The sequence below is a fragment of the Oncorhynchus mykiss genome, chromosome 23, assembly GCF_013265735.2.
Source record: "Oncorhynchus mykiss isolate Arlee chromosome 23, USDA_OmykA_1.1, whole genome shotgun sequence".
NCBI classification, from domain to species: Eukaryota; Metazoa; Chordata; class Actinopteri; order Salmoniformes; family Salmonidae; genus Oncorhynchus; species Oncorhynchus mykiss.
In genome coordinates, this window is record NC_048587.1 from 18,393,468 (window position 1) to 18,415,749 (window position 22,282).

General features: G+C 41.8%; 1 protein-coding gene across 4 annotated transcripts in view; it reads right to left on the minus strand.

Annotated features, from left to right (window-relative positions):
- Nucleotides 1-22,282, minus strand: part of LOC110502384 (bone morphogenetic protein receptor type-1A) — a 60,213-nt gene that overhangs the window by 19,540 nt on the left and 18,391 nt on the right. For 2 of the 4 annotated variants that reach the window (XM_036959688.1, XM_036959689.1), the window contains exon 3: nucleotides 1,905-2,253. The exons of 1 other annotated variant lie outside the window; for it this stretch is intronic. In XM_036959688.1, the coding sequence (XP_036815583.1) occupies nucleotides 1,905-1,980 (76 nt within the window). In that variant the 5' untranslated portion in view covers nucleotides 1,981-2,253. The remainder of the gene's footprint in view (nucleotides 1-1,904; nucleotides 2,254-22,282) is intronic. One more of the 4 variants, XM_021580364.2, reaches the window with a different exon arrangement.

Here is a 22,282-nt window from a genome sequence, read left to right on the forward strand (position 1 = left end):
AGGCAGAAAGCAAGCCCACAGTGCTGTGATGATCTATCCGCTGTATCCTGGGAACACCACATGACATTCAACATGTTCTAATCTCATTGAGAACAGGGCATTTTCCAAGTGGCGGGTACCATTCACTCCTCATGGGTGTTTCTGCACGTCATGGTAAACTTGGTATTGAGAGAAGGGACTGCGAGTTACACCTATGGTGTTTGGTCCCATTGGTTAGGTCCCCTAATTAGAATATAAAACAGTTCGGACCACCTGGGGGGTTACGGTAATATTCTTTAACTAGGTAGCTTAGGCCATGCATTTCTAAAGGCCCTGCATTTGCCGCTAATTCACTCTAATCACGGCCATTACAACAGCTTAAGATACTGATCTCTCCATAGTGAGGGGTGGGAGACCGTGGGTGACATGTAGGGGTAGCTTAAAGGCTGAAAAACCAAACTATTCATGCTAATTTAGTTTAACAATGTTTATCAAGCCCCTCCTCCATATGTAATTGACAGATGAGTGTTTTAACAGTACTATTGCCTTCTGAAGTTAGTCTGGTCTTGGATTCATAAGGGAGATCAAATTGGAAATTGCAGGACAGATTGGGTTAAATTGTTACTAGCTAGTCAGTATTAATCATACGAGAACAATGGGCAAATTGGACAACTGTTTATAATAAATATAAAATAATTGCCCTTTTAAAAACAGAGATTACGTTATAAATTCTTAAAGAGGACTGCCAGGTCATTGAACCTTGCACAGAAACAAGTCAACTTTCCACCAAAACAGCATATTAGAGCAGGGCTATTCAACTGGCGGCATGTGGACCAGATCTGGCCCGTTTATTAATTTATAATGGCCCTTTGATAAATGATGAACATTAAAAGATGCACTATGCAGAAACAAAACAAGCAAATATGATTTAGAGAATCATTGTACCATCTAAACAGTGAAATATATTTTCCATAACCCAAACTATTGTATTTTCAGCTGGTGTACAAAACCGAAAGTAAAAGACGCACAAACGGGAAACAGAAATGTCGCTCATAGAACAGATCTACCGATTCTTGGACTTGCTTTCAATGACTGACAGATCTATAACTCACATTTCTATGTGAAATTGGTAAGGTCACCCAAAAAGTTACATATTGCAGCTTTAATGAAATAGCTGTAAAAAATTGGCGCCAAAATATGGCGTTCGGTGACAAAATGACAAGCACTATTGTGTCTCTAGTGTGCCTAGCAGTTTTTAGCGTTTTTTTAGCACCTATGTGGCATGTCGAATTTTTTTTTTCATCATTTCAATTTGGCTCTAGTGTTTGAACGGTTTAAACTACAGAAGATTATGACCCAACACTTCCCTTCTGTTTTCCTCTCTGAGGAAGGACTGGTTTGGTCAGAAGAAAGTGGGACAAAAAATGAATTGAATTCAAAAGCATACTTCCTTCAGACTGGAATTTGGCATTAACTGATTTGACATATCTTTGCATTATTTATTTAGATGATTAGTTTTCAGATGAATTTAAAATGACAAATTACTTTTAAAGAAGCTTTTAAATAGCTGTTTTGAAATGAATAGTTTCACATATTTGGGTTGCACCTCGACTCAACGTTGGTTGAGCGCCCTCCTATTCTTTCCTAATTTATTTTAGCAACATTTCATTTTAAGAAAAGTGCTTTACTGGTGTGTGTGCGCGTTGCCTTTTTTTATACAGTTCTACTGAAGAATAATCGCATGTAGAAAATGTCTGGCACCTATGCAATTCACTATTTACATTTTTTTTTTTACACCCTTTAAGAATATAGGTAAATCGCTCTGTATTAGAGTGTCCATCCAACTAAAGAGAGTGGGAGGCACAGTGTGAGTTAGGGTGCAGTGGGACAACAGAGGACTATAATAACAGAGGAGCCAGTCTTACTTTGAATACCTTCAGCTCTGATCACCAGTAGGATGCAGAATCCCACCGTGGAAATGCAAGAGGGCAACCCTGTCATCCTGGCACAGTGACTTGTGGAGACTGGGCTGGACTGCTCTCTGTGGGAGCTTGTTGGTCACCTCTGTAGGCTGATGGTGGGCCTAGTCCTGTCCCTTCCTGGTTCAGCACAGGTCGAAGAGGTGCAGAGTAGTTTTCCCCCGTTAGGGGGGAGTGGAGGTACGGGTGAATATGTATGGGGCAGGGAGAGAGGAGGGAGTGAGGGAGGATGGGTAAGATGGCAAATAAAAAAAATTCAAATCTTCTTTCTCACAAGCTCCCTCGGTCCAAAACCCTGGAAAATCAGAGAGAAAGGGAAAATATTGTTATAGGAAGTACAGCGTAATCACACAATTCTAGAACACTTGATCATCATTTTATAGGCTGGTTTTCCTCACGCGTGTCACTGCAGAGAGTGGCATGCCCTCACAGCAATGTCATGATCAAGTTTAGAGAGGGCAGCGGGTTTGACACCGACAACCGACCCCTATTCGTCTTTGTGAGCCCTCGGCTGCAAGTTATCAGATTTGCTGAGAAATTTAGCACAACTCGGGAGGAAACATACAGGACTGCGGTGGATAGAGAATAATGGTCAGTGGGGGCATCATTGCTCCTCTCAAACCGCACTGAGAAGAGCGACAGCATCAAAAGAGGGTAACATTACTCCCAACCAACAAATGGATTTTCCACTGGAGACTTTCATGCCTCCAATCCTCCCAGTCAAGTAAAAGCAGAGTTTAAAAAGGACAAAATGGCAGACTAATCAAATAAGGGAGATACAGAGCACATCTTATTTAATCTAAAGACGGGTTACCGTGCCAGAACAGAATTATGCAGCAGCGACTTCCCAACCGATTACATATCAGCTCCTTTGGCCACAAACAGAACAGACAGAAAAGCCACATATTTGATGCAAATAATAGCTATTATGGAAAAAGTACCCAGCTGTCCTCTCTTTTAACTAAGCAGATTGCTTCCAATGTGATTCAAATCATGGCATCGTATGTCTGATGCAGAGGGTGCTGGGGAGGGGTAAATGGTGAGAAGGGTCTGAGGCTGATGTGTGACCCTGCTGACTCCTAACCGTACGCTTGGTTGATCAGAGGAGGACAATGCCAATGGGGCAAGGCAGGGCTCTCGGTCGCTCTAACCTCTAACGAACATGTGGGGTGACAACCAGCCTTGGACGATAACCCTCAAGAACCCAAAACTGCACTCGTTCATCCATTCTCCCCTTTTTGTTTTCCTTCCATTAGTGTGTGTGCTGTCCATCTTTGCCCTCTTGTTTTTTGCAGGCTTGACCTCGCAAATCCCGGTCAGGCTGGCGCTACTCTTGAATGGCTAAACATTCCCAAATTATTTGTTGAAGGATGTTCCGCAATTACCCGTGTTGGCCTCGCCCAGCGTTAATAACGAGATGTGTCTGTTCCCTTGTAGGCATGTGCGTCTCGCTGCAATTAGCGGCGCTGAGAAGGGGCCGTTCGAAGGGGGGGACAAATTAGCGGCGGAGCGGGCCGGTGTCTGTCACTTTTGATTTGCCCGAGGGGGACAAAGAGCCCCGACCTGTGCTCCACTTTTCACACATCCCTGACTGGGTAATGAGGGAACAAAGAAGGGCTCCTCGAGGCTGGGGGACAAGAGAGCCAACCAAGGTGTGTGCTCTCTGTGTGTGCGCGCATTACGTGAGGGATCGAGTGGGATAGATCGAATGGAAAAAAGGGAGAAGAAACAACTGTTAAGGGATGATGGTCAGGATGACAACCGTAGCAAGCAGTTCGTATCTCTTCGAGTGACTGAGTGTTTTACAATTCTTTCAATAACCGGTGTGCAGACCAATACTGAGAGAAATCAAGGGTAGAACTTTAAAGGGATTGCCTAATAAAATGTATAAGCAAACACATTGCATTAGCCCAAATGACAAAAACACTGCAATGCAGTTATAATACAAACAAGCTCAGCCCTGGGAGAGGAGTTGCTACCCCTATCAGGTGGAGGCAAGATGAGGCATGCAGGGGAAAGGCCTGTTGTGAGCCCCCAAGCCAGGAAGCTGTCCCCATCACCCCTGACACGTACACTTCCCTTCCCAAACAAGAGATGAACAGGGCACACTCACACACACACACACAACAGCTGGGGCTTCTGATTGACATGGAGACGCACTATCAGTTACCCATTCAAAAACAGCAGCTAGAAACTAGAGTAGCTGGCAGCTTTTCTCTAAGAATAACACAAGCCAACAAACAGAGGAAAACTGACTAGTAAATCAACAAGGGCATAGACTACAGTTAAATAAGATACTTTTGTGTGAATATGGCATTTTATAGAATGGTCCAGACATCTTTTTTGTCAGTTCACATGTTTGAGAAACTTCAGCAAAACAGCAAATCAATTCCTCGTCCTCAGTGTGTAGTACGGGGGCACTGAAAAACCTGAACAAAGGCGCCAAAAACACCCAAATGCGTCCTTTCAGAAACAGCAAAGCTCTCAGTATAGTGACACAGGTGTTTAGATGTTGCACTCATGAAATTGTCATTCCGAACTTCAGCTGCAATGTTATATTCCCTATTGTGCGACTTGAGACGTTTCCCCTATCCAGCTGTTCCATTATTCTTGTAGCCTGCTGCTACATATAACTGCCAAATAAAGGAAACACCAACATAAAGCATCTTAATAGGGCGTTGGGCCACCACGAGCCGCCGGAACAGCTTCAATGCGCCTTGGCATAGATTCTACGTGTCTGGAACTTCCTGTGGAAACACCCCATGCTTTCAATGTACTTTGTATCCCTTGTTTACTCAAGTATTTACTTTAAATTTGGCAGTTAAAAATAAAAAATGGACAGAGAGGTATCACTCGAGTCGCAACAAAATTGAATATAACAGATGCGGATAAAGTTCGGAATGACTATTTAATGTGTACAACATCTAAAAACTTGCGTCGCCATATTTGGGTGTTTTTGGAGCCTTTGTTCGTGTTTTCAGGGTCCCCATACTACACAATGAGAACGAAAAAGTGATTTGCTGCTTGGGGTAATTAAAAAAAACAAACATTTGAAATCACAAAAAAGGTGCCTGGACCCTTCTATAACATGCCGTTTCCATCAAAAATAGAGATTTGGTTGTAAAAAAAAAAAAGAAACACCATCTTCAAGACAGGCAACAAGTAATAAAAAAATGTAAAAAAAAAAATATATATATATATATATATATTTAAAAAACATCTACAATCAAAGGAGAATGAGTTTAACATTGAGGTACTAAAAGAGTGGGCTTGGGAGGCTGATGAGTTTGTTGTCCTGTAGTCTCGGCGATGCTGTCAGGTAACTTTCCCTGCAGAGTAAAGACGTCCTAGGCTAGCACCACCTGTACTCTTATACATGGCTCAGGACTCAGCAAGGTCTTGTTGTGACTTGTCAGAGGCAGAGCTAGCAGACTATCAGTACAAAACAAATCCCCTTTTGTCTGGGTGAGAGCACTCGAGTCTGGGTTGATGTGGTGAATCATAATTAACACACCATATGTTTACCTGGTATTACTTATTTTACCCTCACACCTCAATTGTGGCCATCCAGGTAAAGCACCTTCCCCTAAAGAAACACTACTACCAAGAGCTACTGAAACGTGCAGACCTATAGGTAGTTGGAAGTTTGCGTCACCACCGTCTTCTACCTTTTTGGGAGTGCTAGCCCTGTGCTCACTCCATTCCCACAGCTGATGAAAGGGGGCATTGTCATGTGATGGTAGTGCCACCTGCATAGAATAATAACCCTTACACCAAACCCATGATGGTCAACTCCTTGGGAAAGGAATTTTGGGTTGCACCACTCAATGAATGCCAGGAAATCCAACAGGCTGGAAATCCAAGGAGCGGCTACAGGCTGGACAACATTTTGAAAACGCTCCTAATAGGTCTTTAAATCCCTTCTGGAGACAAACGTGAACTGATAAGGATCACTCCATTAGGTCAGAGACAACAATGGCCCTATTCCAACAATGAGAGATGAAGGCCAGTCTGAGGAACAGAGGGGCAAAAGAGATTTTTTACTTTCCAATTAACACTACATCCTTGCCTTACCATTCATTGTGGCTGGTAACGCAACATTCTTGGTCAGCAGCTAAAATTGACCATAAATATCATGTTAGCCACTAAGCACCTTTTCCTCTAAAACACATTACAATATATAGAATAATGAAACAAACCACAAGCATTTGCAGACAATGACATGTTTTATTTTCTTGTCCATGCACATTAATCTAGCTCATCAAGGACAACCACCACCCGAGCCATTGCCTGTTCACCCCGCTATCATCCAGAAGGCGAGATCAGTAAAGGTGCATCAAAGCTGGGACCGAGAGACAGAAAAACAGCTTCTATCTCAAGGCCATCAGACTGTTAAATAGCCATCACTAGCACAGAGAGGCTGCTGCCTACATACAGACTTGAAATCATTGGCCACTATAATGTTTACATATCTTGCATTACTTATCTCATGTGTACAGTTGAAGTCGGAAGTTTACATACACTTAGATTAGAGTCTTTAAAACTTGTTTTTCAACCACTCCACAAATGTATTGATAACAAATTATAGTTTTGGCAAGTCGGTTAGGACATCGACTTTGTGCATGACAAGTAATTTTTCCAACAATTGTTTACAGACAGATTATTTCACTGTATCACAATTCCACTGGGTCAGAAGTTTACATACACTAAGTCGACTGTGCCTTTAACTTCTTATGGCTGGGGGGCAGTATTGAGTAGCTTGGATGAATAAGGTGTCCAGAGTAAAATGCCTGCTACTCATGCCCAGAAGCTAAGATATGCATATTAGTAGATTTGGATAAAACACACTCTGAAGTTTCTAAAACTGTTTGAATGATGTCTGTGAGTATAACAGAACTCATATGGCAGAAAAAAACCTGAGAAAAGTCTTTGCCTATCCAATATACAGTGGAACAGTTGGTCCGAGCTTCCACTAGATGTCAACAGTCTTTAGAACCTTGTTTCAGGCTTCTACTGTGAAGGGGGAGAGAATAAGAGCTGTTCCAATCAGGTGTCTGGCAGAAGGCCATGAGCTCTGTCTCGCGCGCGCCCGTGAGAGTTAGCTGCGTTCTTTTTCCTTTCTAAAGACAAAGGAATTGTCCGGTTGGAATATTATTGAAGATTTATGATAAAAACATCCTAAAGATTGATTCTATACATCGTTTGACATGTTTCTACGAACTGTAATGGAACTGTCCTCTGAACTAAGTGCCTGCCTCTTGTGAATTGGGATTTGTGAACTAAACGCGCAAACAAAAAGGAGGTAAATGGACTTTGTCGAACAACAAACATTTATTGTGGAACTGGGATTCCTGTGAGTGCATTTTGATGAAGATCAAAAGGTAAGTGAATATTTATAATGCTATTTCTGACTTTGTTGACTCATGGCGGGTATCCGTATGGCTTGTTTTGGTCTCTGCACGCTGTACTGAGATTATTGAATGGTGTGCTTTTTCCGTAAAGCTTTTTTGAAATCTGACAGCGGTTGCATTAAGGAGAAGTATATCTTTAATTCCGTGTATAACACTTGTATTTTCATCAACATTTATGATGAGCATTTCTGTAAATTGATGTGGCTCTCTGCAAAATCATTGGATGTTTTGGAAGCAAAACATTACTGAACATAACGCGCCAATATAAACTGAGATTTTTGGATATAAATATGAACTTTATCGAACACATACATGTATTGTGTAACATGAAGTCTTATGAGTGTCATCTGATGAAGATCAAAGGTTAGTGATTAAATTATCATCTCTATTTCTGCTTTTTGTGACTCCTCTCTTTGGCTGGAAAAATGTCTGTTTTTCTGTGACTAGGTGCTGACCTAACAATCATATGGTATGCTTTCGCTGTAAAGCCTTTTTGAAATAGAAACACTGTGATGGGATTAATAACAAGTTTATCTTTAAAATGGTGTATAATACTTGTATGTTTGAGAAATGTTATTTATGAGACTTCTGTTTGAATTTGGCGCCCTGCACTTTCACTGGCTGTTGCCAAATCGATCCCGTTAACAGGATTTCAGCATTAAGAAGTTAAAAAGCTTGAGAATTCCAGAAGATGGCTTTAGAAGCTTCTGATTGACTTAAATTATGTCAATTAGCCTATTGGAAGTGGACCTGTGGATGTATTTCAAGGCCAACCTTTGCTTGACATCATGGGAAAATCAAAAGAAATCAGAAAAATAGTTGTAGACCTCCACAAGTCTGGTTCATCCTTAGGAGCAATTTCCAAACGCCTGAAGGTACCACGTTCATCTGTACAAACAATAGTACGCAAGTATAAACACCATGGGACAACGCAGCCGTCATACCGCTCAGAAAGGAAACGCGTTCTGTCTCCTAGAGATGAGCGTACTTTGGTACGAAAAAATGTAAATCAATCCCAGAACAACAGCAAAGGACTGTGTGAAGATGCTGGAGGAAACAGGTACAAAATGATCTATATCCACAGTAAAACGAGTCCTATATCGCCATAACCTGAAAGGCAACTCAGCAAGGAAGAAGCCACTGCTTCAAAACCGCCATAAAAATCCAGACTTCAGTTTGCAACTGCACATGGGGACAAAGATCATACTTCTGGCTGTTGAAATAAAAATATAACTGTTTGGCCATAATGACCATTGTTATGTTTGGAGGAAAAAGTAGGAGGCTTGCAAGCCGATGAACACCATCCCAACCATGAAGCACAGGGGTGGCAGCATCATGTTGTGGGGGTGCTTTGCTACAGGAGGGACTGGTGTACTTCACAAAATAGATGGCATCATGAGGGGAAAACATTATATTGAAGCAACATCTCAAGACATCAGTCAGGAAGTTAAAGCTTGGTCGCAAATGGGTCTTCCAAATGGATAATGACCCCAAGCATACTTCCATAGTTGTGGTAAAATGGCTGAAGGACAACAAAGTCAAGATATTGGAGTGACCATCACAAAGACCTGACCTCAATCCCATAGAAAAGTGGTGGGCAGAACTGAAAAGGCTGTGCGAGCAAGGAGGCCTACAAACCTGACTCAGTTACACCAGCTCTGACAGGAGGAATGGGCCAAAATTAACAACTTATTGTGGGAAGCTTGTGGAAGGCTACCCGAAACATTTGACCAAAGATAAACAATTTAAAAGCAATGCTATCAAATACTAATTGAGTATATGTAAACTTCTGACCCACTGGGAATGTGATGAAAGAAATAAAAGCTGAAATAAATATTTCTCTGCTATTATTCTGACATTTCACATTCTTAAAATAAAGTTGTGATCCTAACTGACCTAAGACAGGGAATTCTTACTCTGATTAAATGTCAGGAATTGTGGAAAACTGAGTTTAAATGTATTTGGTTAAGGTGTATGTAAACTTCCGACTTCAACTGTATATACTGTATTCAATTCTATCTATTGCATCTTAGCCTATGCTGCTCTGAATTGCTCATCCATATATTCTTATTCCTTTCCTTAGATTTGTGTGTATTAGGTCTTTTTTATGAAAATTGTTAGATATTACTTGTTAGATATTACTGCACTTTCGGAACTAGAAGCACAAGCATTTCGCTACACTCGCTATAACATCTGCTAAACGCGTGTATGTGACCAATAAAATTTGATAATACACAGCTTACTAGCTAAGTAACATGCTTCATGATCAAGTAATGTTAGCATATCAATATTGAGCGTTTACCCCTCCCAAACAAATATAACATGTACAGTAACATTATCATACAGTGTCATTCATATAATATAGGCTACACAGTTAGGTAAGGTTAGCAAGCGAGCTAGCTCAACAAAATACTTTGTCATGTTTAGTTATACCATTGCTAGATAGGCGCCATTAGGCTTACTGTACCATTTCAAATAAACACCTCAGAAATGAATTGCTTAAATCACTGAACACAATCAGGCTTCTATTTGAGCCAGGCATCCATTTCCTCCATTGTTTAATTCCAGCATTTTAGTAAGATTCTTAATTTCCTGCACTGTGTTATCATTTTTATTACCAGGTCACATTTATTTTGTCTTGGTATGCCTCTATTTCAACAAAAAAACTTTTCCTTGACAATAATTATTCTCCTCTGACTGTGCATTTTCAACAGTTCTTTGACGATTTCTAGCGGTCTCGAAGTTGACTGTTTTTGTGTTTGTCCGTTACATAGCAGTTCTCAGCTGTTAGCAGCCAATGGCTAGCAGTTTCTTTCTGGCAATAAAAACAGATGATTGCCATTACTGAATTTCTTTAACAAATCAAACATGAAACCTCAAAACAAAATCATGGTAACCTCAAACAATTACTTTACACCCACCGTTTATTTGAAATAGGTGTTTATTTGCTGAAATGTGTGCCTGCGGGCATGCACATATGAGGGCCTGCGCATATGAGGCTGAATAATTTAAGTTTAATGCTACACTAGCTACAGTATTAAAGTTACCTTAGAATAAACCAGGCTTAACTTTATCAATATCATGGAAGTCATGAGGTAAAAGCAAATTGTGACTTAAAACGTTGATAATTCAATGGGGAATTGCTTCTTGCCTGGATCTCGGTGGCAGCTCAGTGCAGTCAAGCAAACAAAAAAAATACTGTTGAGATTTAAAGCTACGATGACAATTTCAGAACGTAACTGGCTGTTACAACAATTTCAGGTAAAATACTCAATAAAACAGGTAAACAAAAAGAAGAAAATGTCTGTACATTTCAGCCGTTTCAAAAACATTGCTATGCTATTACAATTGTTACTGTAAGAGTGTTGGCTCAACAAGACATTTCTGTTTACACTGCCTTGTTTAGATGGGAGCAACTGTCAAGTGAGTGTCATGCGCTCCGGAGGTTGCGGTCGAGATGTTACAAGTACGCTAGTTTACATGTATGTAGCCGAGAGTATTTTTGCGAAAAGTCTAGTAAATGTGGAAATCCTCTGATGGAAATGATAAAGAAATTGCAGTCATTCCAGAACACCACACGGTGCTTATTCTCAGGACAAGAACTAGCACATCTAGAAACTGTCTAACATGAGGTGAATTTGAAGTGATTGTGCACTCCCAAAGTATGAAACTCACTGACACATTTTGATTTTCAGACTGAACAATCCCTTAAAGCTGAACATGGCCGTATGGTAGGGCCACAGTCCGGAATGATCTTGTCCAACCCTTGCCAAATGTATACAATTTTACAAACAACAATCTCAGGATTCTCTTTCATGTCAGCATATGAATGAATCCACTCGAACTGAGACCTGGTATAGAAACAACAGATGCTGCACCCCCACTTCCTCATATAGTAATAGCTCTGTAAAATGAGCCTGGAGCTGCATGCCTCCTCTGTGCTTGGGGGGGGGGGGGGGTCGCAGACATCAATAATCCAACTCTAATGCCTCTCCGCTTCCTCCTCTGGAAAGCTGCAGGGGAGACCAGACATCAATAACCAACCTTAATGCATCTGCACTTCCCGTTCTGGAAGACAGCAATCTAAATGAAAACAAAGCGGCCTGATTGACTTCAATGCTTACTTTCCATCTCCTAAGCTTGAAAAATAAATGGACTAACATTGGGCGATTTAGTGGAGGGTAATAAGGTAGACTTGAGGAATATGGGCCTGGTGAATGGACAACAGAGACAAGGAGGTGTAAATGAGAAACACTCTTGCTTACATCCCTCTCACAGCCTTGGAAAGAGCTCTTCACTACAGCCCTGATGCCATGTCATTTGTCCCCCCCCACCCCCCCACCTGCTCTTCCACTCTCTCTAGCTGCACTACCTTGGCCCAGATCCCTGGCCTCTCCTGGGGCCCCTCCATGCAGGCAGCCCTCTCTCCGTGCTGCAGGCAGCCTTCTCCCAGTGTCAGCGCCCTGCCCACATGCCTTTCAAGGCCTGCTAGACTGCAGGGCAGACTTTCTGGCTCCACTGCCATTGTTTGCTTGGCTGCTTTGCACCTCATCCAGGGAGTGGATTAGCATAAGAATACCCATCCACACTGAGCTGCCGCCTTTCCCTCCTTATCCATGACGTACTCTTCATCCTCTTCCTCATTTTCCTTCTCCACACTCTCCAGCATCTCTCCCTTCCTCATTGACAAATTTCAGAAGACATTGCGTGAGTCCCTATTGGTAGGGAGATTTACTTCTGTGAGTAGGAGAAACAAAAGTTAATTTGCAGGGCAAAATAACACCTGCCACTGCTCAAATACACCTAAAACCCCACAGTGTATAGAAGTATAAGATTAATATTCGCCTAGCACTTTTGAACCTGTTTACACCTTACACCTGATACAGCTAAAAAGATAGTTCAAACATCTCTACCAATGTTGCTCAAACAGAGTGTGTGAGGTAGGGTGAGTGTTTTATCATGACAGTATCACCAAGGAAACACTTTGCCTAACCTATGTGTCATAAAGCATACATTGCTACCATAAACATGACAAATTATAACATCAATTAGGTTAGACCACTAGAGGTACACAATGTCATAAGAATTGAGAAATAAGAGCGTGTGCGTCTAAAGTACACTACAAGATAGAGGCCTCAACTGTGATCTGACGCGTCACACCTGCCATTCCCATTTCACACAGTCAGTGTGACCAGGGCAGAACCTATGAAAAGGAGCTTGCAGAGGCTTTTTAACTCTAAAGATGGGCTAGGCAAATGTTGAAACAAAAACTTAACACTAAAATTAAAATCAGAAACCACGATGTCGTAGTCCACACAGACAAATCCATTTGTTCAGAACTGTTGACCAAACTGAACTCAACATGTGTTTTGCTTTAACCTCTTGAAGCTAGGGGGCACTATTTTTATTTTTGGAAAAATAACGTTCCCAAAGTAAACGGCCTATTTCGCATGACCAGATGCTAGAATATGCATATAATTGATGGTTTAGGATAGAAAACACTAAAGTTTCCAAAACTGTACAAATATTGTCTGTGGGTATAACAGAACTGATATTGCAGGCGAAAGCCTAAGGATAATCCAATCAGGAAGAGCCTCTTATTTTGAAACCTCTGTGTTCCTATGCGTGCCTGTCCTTCATTTAAAAGGCATTTCAACCAGATTCCTTTTTCTGTGGCTTCCCTAAGGTGTCAGTCTTTAGACATAGTTTCAGGCTTTTATTTTGAAAAATGAGCGTGAAGGATCACATTGCGTAAGTGGAGAGGTGGGGGCTCTCAGAGTGAGTTGGTGCACAATTGAGTAAACCGGCCATTGTTCCTCGCGCTGTTATGGAAAAAGCTACACTCGGTTGATATATTACCGAATATATATTTTAAAAACAACCTGAGGATTGATTATAAAAAAACATTTGAAATGTTTGTGGACATTAGGGATATTATTTGGAATTTGTCTGCGTTGTGATTTCTGAACATAATGTGCCAAACAAACAGAGGTATTTTGGATATAAAAATAATCTTTATGGAACAAAAGGAACATTTGTTGTGTAACTGGGAGTCTCGTGAGTGAAAACATCCAAAGATCAAAGGCTTCTCTGATTTTCGTGACGATGCCAAGTGTACTTAATGTTTTGTCATGCAATCGATAAACTTACAAACTCTTGGATTGCTTTCGCTGTAAAGCATAATTTCAAAATCTGAGATGACAGGTGGATTAACAAAAGGCCAAGCTGAGTTTTGCAATATTGCATTTGTGATTTCATGAATATTTTAGTAATATTATTTGACTGAGGCGCTATGCTATTCAGCGGTTGCTGATGACAATTATCCCGCTTAAGGGATGGGTAGCGTCGAGAAGTTAACTGACTTGCCAAGTTAAATAAAAGGTAGAAAAAAATAATACTGATTTCCGATTGTTATAAAAAATAGAAATAGGCCCTAATTAATCGGCCATTCCGATTAATCGGTCGACCTCTAGTCTGAAGTTTGCCAATGAACATCTGAACGATTCAGAGGACAACTGGGTGAAAGTGTTGTGGTCAGATGAGACCAAAATGAAGCTCTTTGGCATCAACTCAACTCGCTGTGTTTGGAGGAGGAAGAATGCTGCCTATGACCCCAAGAACATCATCCCCACCGTCAAACATGGAGATGGAAAAATCATGCTTTGGGGGTGTTTTTCTGGTAAGGGGACAGGACAACTTCACAGCATCAAAGGGACGATGGAAGGGGCCATGTACCGTTAAATCTTGGGTGAGAACCTCCTTCCCTCAGCCAGGGCATTGAAAATGGGTCGTGGATGGGTATTCCAGCATGACAATGACCCAAAACACACAACCAAGGCAACAAAGGAGTGGCTCAAGAAGAAGTGGAATATGTGGATTATCAATGAACCCACCAGGTACAACCCCAAATCCGTAAACACGGGCACCCTCATAGATATCATCCTAACCTACTTGCCCTCCAAATACACCACCTGCTGTTTTCAACCAAGACCTCAGCGATCCCCGCCTTATTGCCTGCATCCGTAATGGGTCTGCAGTCAAACGATCACCACTCATCACTGTCAAACGCTCCCTAAAACACTTCAGTGAGCAGGCCTTCCTAATCGACCTGGCCCGGGTATCCTGGAAGGATATCGACCACATCCCGTCAGAAGAGGATGCCTGGTTATTCTTTAAAAGTGCCTTCCTCACCATCTTAAATAAGCATGCCCCATTCAAAAAATGTAGAACCAGAAACAGATATAGCCCTTGGTTCTCTCCAGACCTGACTGCCCTTGACCAGCATAAAAACATCCTGCGGCGTTCTGCATTAGCATCGAATAGCCCCCGTGATATGCAAGTTAAGAACAAATATACACAGGCAGTTAGCTTTCCTAAGGCCAGCTTTTCAAGCAGAAATTTGCATCCTGCTGCACAAACTAAAACAAGTTCCGGGACACTAAAGTCCATGGAGAATAAGAGCACCTCCTCCCAGCTGCCCACTGCACTGAGGCTAGGAAACACTGTCACCACCGATAAATCCACTATAATTGATCATTTCAAAAAGCATTTCCCCCCTGCAGCAACTCACCCAAGCCCCCCAATTTCTCCTTCACCCAAATCTAGAAAGCTGATGTTCTGAAAGAGCTGCAAAATCTGGGCCCCTACAAATCAGCCGGGCTAGACGATCTGGACCCTCTCTTTCTAAAATGATTTGCCGAAATTGTTGCAACCCCTATTACTAGCCTGTTTTCTCTCTTTGTATCATCTGAGATTCCCATAGATTGGAAAGCTGCCGCGGTCATCCCCCTCTTCAAAGGGGGAGACACTCTAGACCCAAACTGCTACAGACCTATATCTATTCTACCCTGCCTTTCTAAGGTCTTCGAAACCCAAGTTAACAAACAGATTACCGACCATTTTGAATCCCACCGTACCCTCTACGCTATGCAATCTGGTTTTAGAGATGGTCATGGGTGCACCTTCGACTGTCAATCTCAACATTCTTATTGGCAGACTCAACAGCCTTGGCTTCTCAAATGATTTCCTCGCCTGGTTCACCAACTACTTCTCTGGTAGAGTTCAGTGTGTCAAATCAGAGGGCCTGTAGTCCAGACCTCTGGCAGTCTATGGGGGTGCCACAGGGTTCGATTCTCGGGCCGACTCTCTTCTCTGTATACATCAATGATGTCGCTCTTGCTGCTGGTGATTCTTTGATCCACCTCTACGCAGACGACACCATTCTGTATACCTCTGGCCCTTCTTTGGACACTGTTAACTAACCTCCAGACAAGCTTCAATGCCATACAACTCTCCTTCCGTGATCTCCAACTGCTCTTAAATGCAAGTAAAACTAAATACATGCTCTTCAACCGATCGCTGCCCGCACCTGCCCGTCCAGCATCACTACTCTGGACGGTTCTGACTTAGAATATGTGGACAACTACAAATACCTAGGTGTCTGGTTACACTGTAAACTCTCCTTCCAGACTCACATTAAACATCTCCAATCCAAAATTAAATCTAGAATAGGCTTCCTATTTAGCAAAAAAGCATCCTTTTCTCATACTGCCAAACATACCCTCGTAAAACTGACTATCCTACCGATCCTCGACTGCCTGCTGTCTCTGCTGCCAGTGACGGGAACGAACTGCAAACAAACAACAAAATCACTAAAGCTGGAGAATTATATCTCCCTCACAAGCTTTAACTTCTTCGGGCTAGGGGGCAGTATTCGGAAGTTTAGATGAATGAGGCGCCCAAAAGGTGCCTAAACTGCCTGTTACTCAGGCCCAGAAGCTAGGATATGCATATAATTGGTAGTATTGGATAGAAAACCCCAAAGTCTCTAAAACTGTTAAAATAATGTCTGTGAGTATAACAGAACTGATATGGCAGGCAAAAAACAAGGACAATCCATCCAGATCTTTTTTTTCAGCTCACCCTTTGATTACTATGGCTGTCAATGGGAATATAAAAGGAATACCTCCCAGATTGCAGTTCCTAGGGCTTCAACTAGATGTCAGTCTTTAGAAAGAGTTTCAGGCTTGTTTTTTGAAAAATGAGCTAGAATGTAGTTTTAGTAAGTGGCTCCCATTTTGGCTGTAGTGTTTGTTGCGCGTTCCGGTGAGTGCGCGTACTTGGTTATATATCCGGTAATGGTCTCCGGTATTCTCCGTCTTAGATTCTATTGTTTAAAATGTATGGTTTACTTTTTTGGGATATAAAGAAGGACTTTATCGAACAAAAGGGCAATTTGTTATGTAGCGGGACCCTTGTGATTGCAACCAGATGAAGATCTTCAAAAGTAAGTAATTTATTTTATCGCTATTTCTGACTTTCGTGATGCCTCTGCTTGGTTGGAAAATGTATGTAATGCTTGTGTGTGGGGCGCTGTCCTCAGATAATCATATGGTGTGCTTTCACCTTTTTGAAATCTGACAACGCAGCTGGATTAACAAGAAGTTAAGCTTTGAAACGATGACATGATATTTTCATGAATGTTTAATATCACGATTTCTGTAATTTGAATTTCGCGCTCTGCAATTTCATCGGATGTTGTCGAGGTGAGACGCTAGCGTCCCAATGATCCGTAAGAAGTTAAGCACCAGCTGTCAGAGTAGCGCACAGATCACTGCACCTGTACATAGCCTATCTGTAAATAGCCCATCCAACTACCTCATCCCCATACTGTATTTATTTATTTTTCTTGCTCCTTTGCACCCCAGTAACTCTACTTGCACATTCATCTTCTGCACATTCTACCATTCCAGTGTTTATTGCTATATTGTAATTACTTCACCACCATGGCCTATTTATTGCCTTACCTCCCTTATCCTACCTCATTTGCACATGCTGTATATATACTTTTTCTACTGTATTATTGATTGTATGTTTGTTAAGTCCATGTGTAATTCTGTGCTGTTGTATGTGTCAAACTGCTTTGCTTTATCTTGGCCAGGTCGCAGTTGCAAATGAGAACTTGTTCTCAACTTGCCTACCTGGTTAAATAAAGGTGAAATAAAAAAAATGAAGTTGTTCTCTCTGTGACCAGGCCTCCCAGGATGTGAGGTTATCCTTCACAGACACAGTCAATTACTGCAACCACAGCTAAAGCATCTCTAATAAGGCATGCTTACACACACGCAGTGAACACACACAGTGAACACACACCACGGCTCACACGCATATGACACCCATGGACGAGTAGGCTACCCTATGATTAAACCACTCTACAGGGTAATTGACATTTTACATAATGGTTTCAAATTGATATTAGGGTTGCCTGTGATCTTGATATTACCTCCTGAAATCTACTGAACACCCTCTGAACAAAACAGTGGTGACGCCCTTGTTAAAATAGAGGCCCCCTTTAAGAAAGCAGAACATTTTAGAAAATCCACAAGCATGCCAACTCAAAACCACTGTTGTTTAAATATTGTTTTTACTTTGACTAAGGCTTGGCTCCGGCACGGTGCCCACTATTACTCCACCAACTCCCAGGAGCTGAGATATTCTGCCTGTTTATTTTCCATTACCTGCTCACACATTCCACTGGCAAGGGAGGGGAGAGGGGGAGTGGCAAGGTGCTGGGGAGAGGGGGAGTGACAAGGTGCTGATAAGAGCTGGGACCAGGCGGCGCTCCAGCACAGCAATCCTCCTGTGAGAAACCATCCACCCTGAGAGAGACAGATCCTCCCTACCAGAGCATGATCTGTACTAAGGCTTGTCAGGACAACAGGATCTGCTAGTACTCTATGTCAGGAAAGCATCTCTCCCGCGGTCAATAGACTGACCTTGAAGATGGGAGGATGTGGGGCAAGTGATGCGTTTCATTACAACACATACTGGATCGTCATCAGGAATATACTGGGTATAGGCCTAGCAGTTCAGTGGTTTGAACTGACCACACCACATAGGCTAATCTGGAAACACGTTAGGAGTTTAAGCTAAGCAAAGAGCTGTATTCCATCCACCAACACTAGGCATGTGCATTTAACCTGCTCTATTTTTAGGATTTTGATATTGAACATTATTTATTAGAGGTATGGGTAGAGCCATCTTAAATTGTGCAAATTGTGAGTTTTGGCAGGGCACTGAATGCTAACGCTGCCACCGGGAGGCACCTCACCTCATCTGGACCTGAACGGTTTGTCACAACTTTGTCTGAGACCAGGACTAATCAAATCAAATCTATTTATATAGCCTTTCGACCATCAGCTGATATCTCAAAGTGCTGTACAGAAACCCAGCCTAAAACCCCAAACAGCAAGCAATGCAGGTGTAGAAGCACGGTGGCTAGGAAAAACTCCCTAGAAAGGCCAAAACCTAGGGAGAAACCTAGACAACAATATCAATGCAATAAATTGCATACAATTAGTTTGTTGCTAATTATAATACTTACATTTTAGAGTATTTTTTTTGATTGATAAGATGAGTCTGTGAAATTAACTTTGATAACAAGCCTAGTAGACAGTCAGCTAAAACAAGGTAGCTAGCCATCTATAGCTAGAGGACTCATGATATATCTCCAGGAGTGATAAGTAAAATTTTTGTCTTCATATTTTGTTGTCTAGTATTTTTCCTAGCTAGGGCCATCTACTAGAGCCACCCGTCTTCCCAGTAGCCTACTTAGTAGGTGAACTGCTGACTGCTCATAACTCGCAGATGATTGTTGACACGTCCAGGATTAAGGGGCAGGGCAATTTGTGACTTGTTTTTGTTAAATCAGTGGCTGTATTGGAGGGGGGAGTAATTTCTTCTCTCCTAGGCAATCAGCAATTAGTACAGGGAGGTGTGCTCTTAACCTCTGCTATGCAATTAGTGTTAGTACTTCAGCCTCCCCTGGTTTCTCAGCGACAGCTGTAAGCGGCGGTCATGTCAGTCTCGTTGGCAAAAGTGAGAACGTCGCAGAAACTGAGACAGTTCTACCAAGTTGTTCTGTGGAATGCTCCACACCACTCTCTCACTTGAGTATCTTACCTACTTATCTCATTTTGCAGCTTTGGCAACTATGCATGTTTTTTTCTATACCTGTTCGCTCTTCTCCCTGTAGGCGTTACAGACACTCCCCACCCCATGGCTGCAAATCTAATTTAGTGTACCCTGCGCAACCTTTGTGGAATTCTGAGTCTGTCAGTGTTCGGGAAACTGCTGATCTGCTGTCAAGAAAGTGGAGTTCATCTCAGCATATGCTGACCTTCAGTCCCTTGATTTTTTTGACCCTTTCGGAGACATGGATTACCACAGAGAATACTGCTCCTCCAGCTGCTCTCTCTTCATCTATGTTGTCTCTCATAGTCCAAGAGCATTTGGTCGTTGCAGTTGTGGCACCAAGCTTTTTTCTTTTCTCCCTCTCTCACCTGTCCATCTCCTCATTTGAGTTCCATGTGGTCACTGTTACTTGTTCACTCAAGCTGAATAATGTTGTCATCTATTGCCCACCAGGTGCTCTTGGAGAGTTCCTCAATGAGCTTGACAAGCTAATTTCCCGACGATGGCTCACCGCTCTTCGTACTTGGACTTCAACCTTTCAACATCTGCCTTCAAATTATTTATTTCCAAAGCTCTTTCCTCTCCTTGCCTTTTTAGCTCACCCTTCACCAATCCCCTCCAACTCACAACGCAGGCAATTAGCTTGACTCATATTTACTAGAGGCTCTTCGCCTACTAATCTAACTGCAGCTCCCCCTTCCAAGTCTCTGATCTCTACTTTGTTTTCGTTGTCTCCCTTTCCAACCCTGGCCACTCAGCCCCTACCCAGATGGCCATGCGCTGTCACAATTGCTCCCTCTCCTCTATCGTATCATCTTTCCCTTCTGTTATATCCTACTCCCTCCAGTCTCCCGACTCTGCCTCTCTAACCCTACTCTCCTCCTTTTCCGCATCCTATGACTCGCACTGTCCACTTTCAGGGCTGCGGTTAGCTGAGCAAAAATTGAAAACTAAACTTCCGGAGGACCTATCATCCTTTCACTCCCTCCGCTCTACCTTCTCTTCCACTGTATCCGGTCTTAAAGCCACTTTGTCATTATAAATTCAAGTTTCTACCTCTAACCCTAGGGAACTACGTTCCACCTTATCCTCTAACTTCTCTAGGATAGGAGGCAGCATTCGGAATTTTGGATGAAAAGCATGCCCAAATGCTACTCATCCCCAGAATATATGCATATAATTAGCAGATTGATAGAAAACACTGAAGTTTCTACAACTGTTTGAATCATGTCTGAGTATAACAGAACTTATTTGGCAGGCGAAACCCCAAGGACAAACCATTCAGTTTTATTTTTGAGGTCACTCATTTCAATGGGTTTTCATTGGGAATACAGATTTCTAAGGGACCTTCTTGCAGTTCCTACCGCTTCCACTGGATGTCAAGTCTTTAGAAATTGGTTAAGGTTTTTCCTTTGTGTAATGAAGTAGTAACAATGTTCAGAACGAGGCTAGAGTGAAGAGGACTCTTTGAAAGCTAGCTACAGTTTGTTTTCCTCCTGTATTGAACACAGATCATCCCGTCTTCAATTTTATTGATTATTTACATTAAAAAATACCTAAAGTTGTATTACAAAAGTAGTTTGAAATGTTTTGGCAAAGTTTACAGGTAACTTTTGAGATATTTTGTAGTCACGTTGCGCAAGTTGAAACCGCTGTTTTTCTGGATCAAACGGGCCAAATAAATGGATATATATTGATGGAATTAATCGAACAAATGAACCATTTGTGATGTTTATGGGACATATTGGACATAGCTGTAATTTTTTCCTGACATGCGTAATATGTGGCAGGCTATATATTGTATAACGGCACAATCCTTATTTTAAGTCAGGTTGGGGGGACTTGGGATGTAGGCTTATTCATATGCATAAGCTCTGGGTGTTTTAAATTAATCACCACCTTAGAAAGCACTGTCCATTTCGTTGTGTTGGGCTTTGAAACAACATCCACAATGACAATTTTTTCCACTCAGTTTCAACCTGATGAACTTCTTTCTTCAAATTGATCAATCACAGTGAGGGGAGTTTTAAAAGCGCGCTACTGTTTTGATGCGATTTCGGACTATTTGCATTGATGTCAGAGTGGTTAGAGGGAAAATAGTAAACTGAGTACCATCAGCGAGTCTACCAACCCATGTACAAGTATTTGTTGAAATGTGCTTAGTCTCAAATGTAAAAAAATAATAATAATCTTGAAGATAACGTTAATTTGCTTTGACTATAGTGTTCCGTGTGCATTTGTGGGGCACAACAAAATAGAAACCAAACAAAGCATGTTCTCCATGATTTCCTTTCCCCCTCAGTGTCTCACTCACTCAATTGTCTTCTGACTGCTCCCTCTACACACGTGTGCTGAGTGTGCACACAAGCTCCCATTAGGCCTACAGAAATGCCTATAAAAACAGTGGGTATATAAAAAAAAAAGATCCTCTAACTGATAAGATACACACGCTTCATTTTCTTGCCAAATGATGACAGTTTTATCACAAATTCAAAATGGACTGGTTGATTGAAGTAGGGAAATGTGTTCCAACAACTAGCTGCAGATTTGGAATAATTGTATCCCGCCCATTGTCTGCGTATATTAAGTTACTTTGTGAACTGCTAGCGTCAATTAGAATGGGTTAGCCTAGACCATAGCCCACTAAACATTCAGGTTCCACACTGAAAATATACAAAAACAGTTTGATAAGGACATAGGGTATTTTCATCAGAATCATTAAAGCTACAATGTCACTTTTTGGGTGACCAGACCAAATTCACATAGAAACGCAAGGTATAGATCTGTCATTCTCATTGAAAGAAAGTCTAAGAAGCGGTAGATCTGTTATGTGCACTATTTCTATGCTTCCCTTGCTTAAGTTTAGTTTTTGCCTCTTTTACTTTCGGTTTTGTACACCAGCTTCAAAACAGCTGAAAACACACTATTTTGGGTTATGGA